The sequence below is a fragment of the Porites lutea genome, chromosome 7 (genome assembly GCF_958299795.1).
Source record: "Porites lutea chromosome 7, jaPorLute2.1, whole genome shotgun sequence".
Taxonomy (NCBI): domain Eukaryota; kingdom Metazoa; phylum Cnidaria; class Anthozoa; order Scleractinia; family Poritidae; genus Porites; species Porites lutea.
In genome coordinates, this window is record NC_133207.1 from 25,830,428 (window position 1) to 25,839,838 (window position 9,411).

The 9,411-nt window shown below is 39.1% G+C and overlaps 1 protein-coding gene across 2 annotated transcripts; it reads left to right on the top strand.

Annotated features, from left to right (window-relative positions):
* The first annotated feature begins 104 nt into the window (after window positions 1-104).
* LOC140943822 (protein arginine methyltransferase NDUFAF7, mitochondrial-like) lies at window positions 105-9,411 on the top strand. Of its 2 annotated transcripts, XM_073392933.1 has the most exons (11): window positions 105-196; window positions 1,362-1,421; window positions 1,796-1,876; window positions 2,207-2,314; window positions 3,064-3,237; window positions 4,053-4,202; window positions 5,137-5,189; window positions 5,888-6,095; window positions 7,485-7,590; window positions 8,826-8,893; window positions 9,023-9,411. In XM_073392933.1, the coding sequence occupies exons 2-11, from the start codon at window positions 1,392-1,394 to the stop codon at window positions 9,170-9,172; spliced, it is 1,128 nt and encodes a 375-aa protein (XP_073249034.1). In that variant the 5' UTR covers window positions 105-196; window positions 1,362-1,391; the 3' UTR covers window positions 9,173-9,411. The 2 variants fall into 2 exon arrangements, with proteins under 2 accessions (XP_073249034.1, XP_073249036.1); XM_073392935.1 differs by lacking the exon at window positions 1,362-1,421 and having other exon boundaries at window positions 111-196.

Sequence of the window (9,411 nt, forward strand, 5' to 3'; positions counted from 1 at the left end):
AACAAGGCTAATTTCCAAACGTGTCGCAGGTCTAATTTTTTTTCCGGTGATTTTTTAAGTCTAACAGATTTCGTTTTTTATTTCAATATTCCACTTCTTTCTATCAGATGGTGGATTCAGGTTGTATCGATGTGTCTCCTTGGTAAGCAGTCCATTGAACTCCACTCTTCAAGAACATCTGGGTAATAGGATCAAGGTAAAATTTTTCGAACGTTTTATTAGCAGAAAGGTCTATGTTCTTACACAGCTTGAAGGCCTTATTGAAATGTGGAGATTACTAATAAGTTAAATCTAAAAAGTAACATAATGATATATTTATATTATCAGCTGGGAAAATTGACTGAGGGACATCCCACTCTTTAATATTGAGAGACGGAGAGCGGGGGTGGGGGAGGGTTCGGGCATAGGTGTGGCATTTAAAAACTTCCTCTTTGGGGATTTAAACCTCAATTTTTTCCCCAAACTGCAGTTTTGTTAACCCCAGAGAGGGATACTTTATTACTAGAAATACCTTTATCGCAACACCTAGTGAAGCTGCGACAGGGCAGCCATATGAATAAATTGAAACCAGCCAATAGGTAAAAAAACATAACAAACAAACCAACAAAACAAAACAGCAAAAAAATAAAATTTTCTAGGCTGGAAGTCGGACCCCTGACCTACAACATGTAATGTCATCTCCTAGAGGACTATGCCACCTTAGCAAGTGTTAAATAGAGGAGGTAAATTATTATCTTTAGCGTTTTTCCCCATGAAATTCTGCTGGTAGGAGCTGTTTGAAGCTGGTGGAGCTGTGTTTAAGAAGAATTAAAGGATATTGCGCCTACCCCCTGCCCCCCTTGTCCAAACATCAATACCTGCATTATGTTCAAAAACAATACTGCTACCCTTTTGAGACCAACCAGCAAATAAGTCTACCCTATTCCAGACTACTGAACAACTATAAATTAGCAACTCCGATTCTTTGTACCACTTTTCAATTCCAAAAAATGATGCCGGTCCAGATCTCTGCTTGATTTCTAAATCCTAACCCCACTAACTGTTGCACTGCCCTAAACCAAGTCAAGCCTTCACTTTGACCTAATAATGAGGTCTTCTATTTATATAGCCTTCTAGCAGGCTCACCTGTTTGGGGCAACACGTGAGTATCTTGGCAGCAGAGCCGGCAAAGCTGGTGAGAAGAATGGCCGCCAAGATATTCGCGCGTAACCCAAACAAGCAAGCCTGCTAAAAGGCTACTATATGCATCGGAGGTCATGGCCAGATGGCCAGGAGGATTACTATCCTTGGCTTTATTAGCCCTTATTCTTCATGTAAGTTTGGAGCTATCTGTAGTGATAAACCAGTCTTTGCATTCACAGGCATCAGGTCCACTAACAGTTGCTGCCTTTATGCAAGAAGTCTTAACAAATCCACTCTCAGTAAGTTAAAGTACACAACCTGTTTTGTGTATGTCATGCTTGCACCCGTCTAGATGATCATTGCAATAAACTTATTTTGATTCCATTATCTTTTGTGCCTTTACTGATGTGGTTATAAAAATTTATTCCTAGACTGAGACAAATAAAATACAATCGCACCTTCATGTGCAATCACTTCCTGTAAGCGACCACCTCCCAGTAGTGACCTCTTATCCAAAACTCCAAAGTTTTCCCACTTTATTTTAAGTCCTCTCATTAAAACTTTTCATAATGACCACCTTTCATTAAGTGATTGCAATCACTATTTGGGCTGATAGTTTTTGATTTTCCATTGAACTCTTTGTGACTGCTTTTTTGTTATATTTTCATGCCAGGGGTACTACATGAACAGTGATGTGTTTGGTCAGGCTGGTGATTTTATTACATCACCTGAAATTAGCCAGGTTTTTGGAGAGGTATAGTATCAGTTAAGTATTGCTTGACTAAACGTAAATAAAACTCCATCCATCTATTTGTGTTGGAATCTAAATTACTTATTAAGGTTCTATCTCCATTTTAACCGTTTTACTCTCAAGAGAATCACAGTGTTGAATAAAGTTTGAGAAATATCATATCAACAATGCCCAGAAACTAATGCCATGTGAAAATAGGGCTCTAAAAAGGTTCACTTCATCAGTTTAAAGGTCACACAGACTTTGGGACCATATGAAAGTACTTGGTAGTAGACGTTTCACTTGAAAGGTCACACCAAAGGATTTTGTTTTATATATATTGTGTTTTTAAAGCTTATAGGTGTATGGTTTGTAAACCAGTGGATGCTGTCAGGAAAGAAGAAAGTCCAGCTAATTGAGCTTGGACCTGGTAGAGGAACCCTGGCTTCAGATATGTTAAGGGTTAGTAATTAATACTTTTAAATAATGCAATGGCTGACCAAACTTTGATCGGGTTAATCACCCTTCATATACTAATTAAAGCACTTATTCTTCTTAGAGCATACTGTGAAATTCTGAAAATACACCCCTTTCCATTTTTATAAACCCCTCAAATTCCAAAGACAATAAAATGGCTTCTACAAATTAAAAAGCACCAGGGATCTTTCTAATAATGGGAATTGTCTTTGAGAAACCACACATCAGGCCCTGGTTGTTCAAAAGCTGGATAGGGCTATGCATCGGATAAATCACTATACAGTGGATAAGTATTTGGGAAACCAATTGCGCTATCCACTAAATAGAGATTTATCTATCGGATAGCGCTATCCACCTCTTGAACAACTGGGGCCGGAATGGTACCAGATAAGGGTGTCATGTCATGTGAATATTGCTGTTTTAGGTCAATTCTGTGCTGAAGTCATCACTTAATAATTACTTAACCCATACTCAAAATGCTACCTGTAGAGTTGTCAAGAAGTCACCAGGAAGATATTATCAGGAAGAACTTGGCGTGATAATTTTTCAGTATGGCCTCAGCTATTTTTGCAGGCATGGCATCAAAACTTAAAAAAAGTTGGAGCAACCTTTTCGCAGTCAAAAAAGTCCCAATCAATATTTAAGTGACTGATCATGAGACAAATAATAAACAAACCCTTTATACAATGCAGTCCATGCAATTTTACGAAGTTGAATTATTGTTTTGTTGTTAGGTATTCCAAAAGTTTCCTGAGCTGCATGGTAAAATTTCTTTACACCTTGTTGAAGTAAGTCCAGCTTTGAGTAAAATCCAAGAACAGACACTGACTGGCAAATTATTATCCATTCAAGAGGGCAAGAAAGAAGGACAAACTGATGCAACAGATGACAGATTACAGGCAAACGAGGTACAGCGCAAGATCTTAATCTTAAAAGTATCTCATTCTGCAACAACTCACTCAAAAATGAAAGTAATATTATTAAAACCTCTTACTTAATGAAAAATTGCAAGTTATTCATTTTGTTTTAATAGCACTTGCATCAAAATATAGTTTTAAAGCAGATGACTATGATGATGACCAGAAATTAAAATTAACTAGCAAATAATTGCCCTGTCTTCATTCTTCACTATCCTCTATTAAGTATGTCAAAAAATTATTTATGTAAAAAATACTGCAGACTGATATGACCTTGATTTGTTATTTTCAGCATAATAAATGGAATATGCATCAGTTGCATGGTGATGAAGTAAACACTAATAATTCCTTTTACTAATCTGCCACTTAAAGTGTGCCTAAACCTATGTTCAATTGTCTGGGGCAGGTAGAAATTTAGTTCAGACATGTAAACCTTTGACAAGACTCGTTCGTGGGACAAGCACATTTTTAATAGAAAAAATACAGAAACAGTTGAAAATTGACTTCAAATTACAGTAGAATTTATCTTATAGTCAAAAAAGCAAACCTCATACTTGACAACATAAGGTGAATTATTCCTTTTAACTTTGCCATTCCACAACCATTTCATTTGATTTAATGAGCTCCATTTGACTTACAAACCTAGCAAAACTTTTTGGACAAGAACTCTTGGGTATGGGACAAACAAATTTCATATGGTGCTTGTCCGAGGGACAAGGATGGCAGGTTAATCTTTTATTTAAGCAATATCTTTCTTTTTTCATGTTGCTAAATGTAAAGAAAAAAAATGGTGATTTCAATTGTAGGATATGTCAGCACTGTGTTATAGAAGGTGCATAACACAGGCTGGTATTCCTGTGGCATGGTACAGAGCAGTTGAGGATGTCCCTGTTGAAGGAAACTGTTTTTTCGTGGCTCATGAGTTCTTTGATGCTCTTCCAGTTCACCAATTTCAGGTTTGTTTGTATGTTTCACTGTTTTAAGTAGTTCGAACCCAGAAGACATATGATTGTCCGGAGGAGTGTTCCAGAGTTTTCAATGAATGGGACTCTTCGTGACACAGGGAGCCCGGACTGTGTGAACGGTTGAAGGGGGTGTGTTGTATCCCATGTTGACCATAATTATGCTCAGGTAAATTTTGAATGCAACACCCTTCAATTGACTAAATTCACTGTTATCAGCTACACAACATTTCTGGCAGTACATAAGTTTATTCTAAATTCAGTCATGAACAGTCGCCCAGTTTTTATGGGATCCTTTGTTGTTGATGGTCACTGACTCTTCAATAACCTGTGTGGAAGTCATGTACCTACTCACAGGCCTGTTTTCTCACTCTTGAGTGCGCGTGTAAGGAAATATAACTATGAACCGCGGAGATTTATTTACAGCAAAACAAAGAAGATTTAAAAAAGGATTCCTGATCGCTAGCGCAACAGAAGTCACCGTGAGGGTCCAAGTGAATTGTATATGGTCAAAATGATCCACAACTCACTTTTTTTACTCTAACAACAACTTCTGCACAGGTTGTTGCAAAAACGTTTTTTCAAGTTTAATCGCTGTGTCTGCAAAAATCACCAACAAAATATTTTGGTTAGTGCTCCATGATGAAATTCATTTAACATGTTCTTTTTAACTCTACAACACCATTTTTTTTGTATGGGTAAAGACACTCGGCAATGACTCTTAGCACAGAATTGATCTATAACAGCAATATCCTGGTTACATAGTCAATTTAAGGGGACACAAGGATGGGTGCTGGGACACCAGTATCGGAGGCGTGTGTTCTGCGATCAATGTCCTGCAAACAGCTAGGATCAACATTGTCAAATTCTCCGCATCCTGTGTAGCATATAATTTGACGAATTATATTTATTGTTTGTTATCTTTCAGAAAACAGATCAAGGTTGGAGAGAAGTTCTTGTAGATGTCGAACCAGGCAGTGGGTTTGTAAACTACTTTATTGTTTTCAGGACTCATATTTACTATTATTTTTAAAGTTTATGAATTTTTATGATTGTATTGAACTTGCTATTGGTTGGTCGGCGTAATAAGCCACACAAGATATTCTCTAGAAGAAAGAAGAGATGGGATTAAACAAGTTTAATTCAAGGTTTTTTTTGTCAGCTTTCTCAAAAGTTTTGAACCGTGCGGCAAACTCCGTTAACTTTGTTGCATCTGTATAACTCGTCTACATCTCGCTAATTGAGCTCAAATTTGTTGAGGAAAAAGGCTGCTTGTGACCATTTGACTGTTTGGCATGGTCTCATTAATGTTTCTGAATATGACTCAACTATTGAGGATTGGTTTGATCGGTTGATCGGGACGTTAGTCTTGGTGAAACGCAACTCTGCGTTTCTTAAACAGGAACTGTGTTTTTGTCAGATAGATATACTCATTTAACAGGAATTTCTTTTGCATTTTCTTAATGAGTTATTTATCAGTTAATTAGGGTTTACTGTTCTAAGTTAAGGGTTCTTAGTCCCTGGCCCACGCTTAACTGAGATGATCACTTGTTTCCACCAATGTTTACAACGAGCTTATCATTTTTATTAGTTCCTCCTTACTGAGGTTTATCCGAGACCCTAGCCACTCACCAAATGCTTAACTCCAATTAAAGGCCTTACTCATGATTCATTTTTAGGTCCTCTCGACTTAGATTTGTCTTAGCTCCTGGCCCCACATTAGCCTCACAGACATTGGTCCCTCCTGGAACATTATGCAGCCAGATAGAAGTGTGTCCACTTGGTGGGTCTGTTGTGGAACATATGAGTGGTGCTATAGCAAAGCAAGGGGGATGTGCCCTGATTGTTGATTACGGTGAAGATGGAAGCACAAGACACACTTTGAGGGTAAGTGGCAGCTCGGCAACCTTCGGTAATCTTCGGCTCACAATTCTACGGTGAATAATACGGAAACAGGTCGATTCCTCTGGAAGCTGATTTACACGAACTTTTGGGAACGGCCTTAGGAAGGCGACAACGGGTCTAGTACTTTCAAACCTAAGGACAAACTTCCTTAAATGTTTCTGCAGGCATAGGGGTGCCCTACTTTGGCATATTAACCTGAAATGAGAGGCTTTTCTTGCCAAAAGCCACACATGAAAACTTGTATAATTGTTTGTGGCTAGGGTATGAGTGAACTGAAAAGTCTGCAAGAACCCAATGGCTATTCGCCTGAGCAAACATCCTTTCGCCTGCCTGTAGGCAATATCTGGTGGATTGCAGTCAATTTTAAGTCTTAATTGTAACTACAGGATACCCTTTGAAATCAATCCCTCTTTGCGTACTTCGATACTCAGCTTGCAGTGGCTAAATTAAGTGATGTTCGGAGAACGCCCAATGTAATAATCATTTGACGTAGGTTCAGATAAAAAATGTGTTGATGAGCCGGTCAATAGGTTCGGCGAATTCATAAAAGAACAGGCGAATCGCCTTCAAGCAAATTGCCCTTGGACGAAATGGTTGCAAACTTCTAAACAAGTCTCTCTTTAATCTATAGTTTTTACTCGGGAAATACCGTAAAATTCCGAAAATAAGCCCCGGGGCTTATGTTTTTCAAAGGCCCTTTTTGAGGGGCTTATCTACGGAGGGATATTTGCGTTTCAAAATCGATTGGGCTAGACTTATAGTTGGAAGTAAATGTACCGTTTTTTGCTTTGTTTTAGTTTGTATTTGGGGGCAATTTTCCAAGTACAAGCCCCCGGGGGGCTTATATTTGGAGGGGCGATTTAACGGAGCGCTTTATGCGTTACCAGTTTGGGGGGCTTATATTTGGAGGGGCTTATACATGGAGGGGCTTATTTTCGGAATTTTACGGTAGCAACTGTTTTTCTAGACTAATATGCAATAAAAACCTGCTGGAAAGAACCCGCATTTTTCCTAGGTATCCTTAACAGTTTCTTACATAAATGTTTATTTGCACAAATTTAGTCTATTTAGGTTGTTATTTTCAGTATTCAGCTCGATTTTCATCTCTGGAATTTACATTGCAGTTGGAGTGATAAGGCACCTATGTTAATATGTCTCTAAAGAGGATCCTAAATGTTGACTTATCTTATTTGCCCAAGTGTGCAGAATTTTTCCCCAGATTTTACAAAATAAGTACCTGTTTCAAATTTTAGGCTAAACAGGCTCTTGTATAGAGAGGGCCTAACTAGCAAATTTTCGCCTAACAGGTTCTTAAAAACCAGGTTATTCCTCGCGGGTTTTTTACTGTATACAGTTATTATGTATTTTCAGGCATTTAAAAAGCATAAATTACACGAAGTTCTGCACGATCCTGGCAGTGCTGATGTGACGGCCAATGTTGATTTTGCCTACCTCAGAAGCGTTACGCGTGGAAAAGGTTGGCCTTCATTTTTCTCTCTCTCTTTTATTTTTTCAATTCGGTGGATTTTCCAAATATATACTTCCCTAATAACAAATACTGTAAAAAATGAAACCGATTCGTTTTAACGAAAATTGTTAAGTTTCTGGCTTGAAGTTGCTAATAACCGTGATCTGGAATTAGCGGCCGGAAGGGTTATTTCATCTTTGGAGTCGAGAGGAAGACACTTACTCGAAGGGAAGGGGGAAGGGGGTGGGAGTGTTTATTACTCTTTTCTCAAGATGACATTTGTCTTTGTTTTAAATAAGACAAACTTAAAGCAAGGGACATACATACACCAACCCACGGCCTGGCCAGTACCTCACGCATGCGTACAGCCATATCACCCGGGCAGTAGCAGCAATGGACAGCTGTTTCGCCCTCGCTAGGGCTCGTCAGCATGGTATAGCCGTCGGGTCATTGAACGGGCGAACCTGTGTCTCAAAGACGGCTGTGCGCAAGCGTGAGGTACTGGTCAGGCCGTGGGTTGGTGTATGAGTAAATGAACGAAAACAAACAGGAAAAGTAGAACCTTCTTTTTTTAGTATGTACCCAAAAGTGTGTGTGTGGTGCGTATTCTTGGCTTTAAAAGTTCTGTTGTAAGTAAGTTCTTTCGGTATCGTCAAGTATTATAAAGCAGATTTAGCAAAGACAACGCGATAACCTGCTAGCAATTTCTCCTTTTAAGGGATATCGTGAGAAGTCACGCGCGAGCGGCACACAAAAAGAGCTTCACCGCTCGCTAGCGTTTTCTCTTGCGCCTCAATTTGCTCGCCAATCGAAATGGAGAGCTTGTTCGCAAGCTAACGACGCGACGGCAGTAAAGACGGCGCGCGCCGATGCGCTTATTTGATACTAATGTACTAACGCAATAGGACGGAAAGAAGACGGGAAACCGTGCGTGACAAGCGTGTCCGATAATTTGTTTGAAAACGTTTTTCGCCAAACTTCACCTTCTATCAAACAAATCTTTTTGTAAAAGACCAGAACACATTGGTAATAAGTGAAGTTCACGACAAAAGACTCAAGTAATAGCCCTGTCACGTTTGTCACACAAAACGTTTTGCCTTCTCCTCTGATAAACTCACGATGTTTATCCTAAAGAGGGTGGCAAGTTTGAAGGGGGCGCTTATTTAAAGACGGGGGCTCATTCGAGCATTTATGTTAAAAACTGTAGGTAAGTTTTAATCCCAATCTTTAATTTAACTTCACAGTTCAGACGTTCGGACCAGTGACACAAAAGTCATTTCTTCAGCAAATGGGTATCGAGATGAGAATGAAAGTAAGTGATTTAGTGATAGCAGGGGTGTATGCATTCTGTCCTGGCACTGGACACAGTCTTATAAGAGAGTGAAAAACCAATGAAGAGCTTGGTCTAATTTCTGACTTTTTTATCTTTATCCTTTCTAAGGTTCTTCTTCAAAACGCGAATCCCACTCAAGCAGAGGAGCTTCAAAGCGGCTACAGAATGCTGACAAGTAAATCAGAGATGGGAGAGAAATTTAAAATGTTTAGTCTAGTTCAACACGGTCTTCCGCAACCAGCTGCTTTCGCTTTATAAAACAGCACAGAGGTTAGGCATCGCGGGTACTGCCGACTATAGAAGTCTCCATCCAAGCGAGTGGCCATGTATTCGACGATGGTGACAAAGAAAGATACGTATTTATTGATTGTTAAAAGATTGCCTCTTTTTAAAAGTTAAAAACGGCAAACGTTGTAAATGACTGGAAAAACAGTCACGTGGCCATTTCTACCGCTGGCGTTTTGAACATGATGGGTTATCTCTCTAATAACCAGGAA

What these genes read in the sequence shown, in the direction of transcription:
- LOC140943822 (XM_073392933.1), top strand. Translation starts at nt 1,392, where the DNA reads ATGCAAGAAGTCTTAACAAATCCACTCTCA. An exon ending in TTAGCCAGGTTTTTGGAGAG is followed by an intron (nt 1,877 to 2,206) that starts GTATAGTATCAG and finishes GTGTTTTTAAAG; the next exon opens with CTTATAGGTGTATGGTTTGT. An exon ending in GCACAAGACACACTTTGAGG is followed by an intron (nt 6,096 to 7,484) that starts GTAAGTGGCAGC and finishes ATGTATTTTCAG; the next exon opens with GCATTTAAAAAGCATAAATT.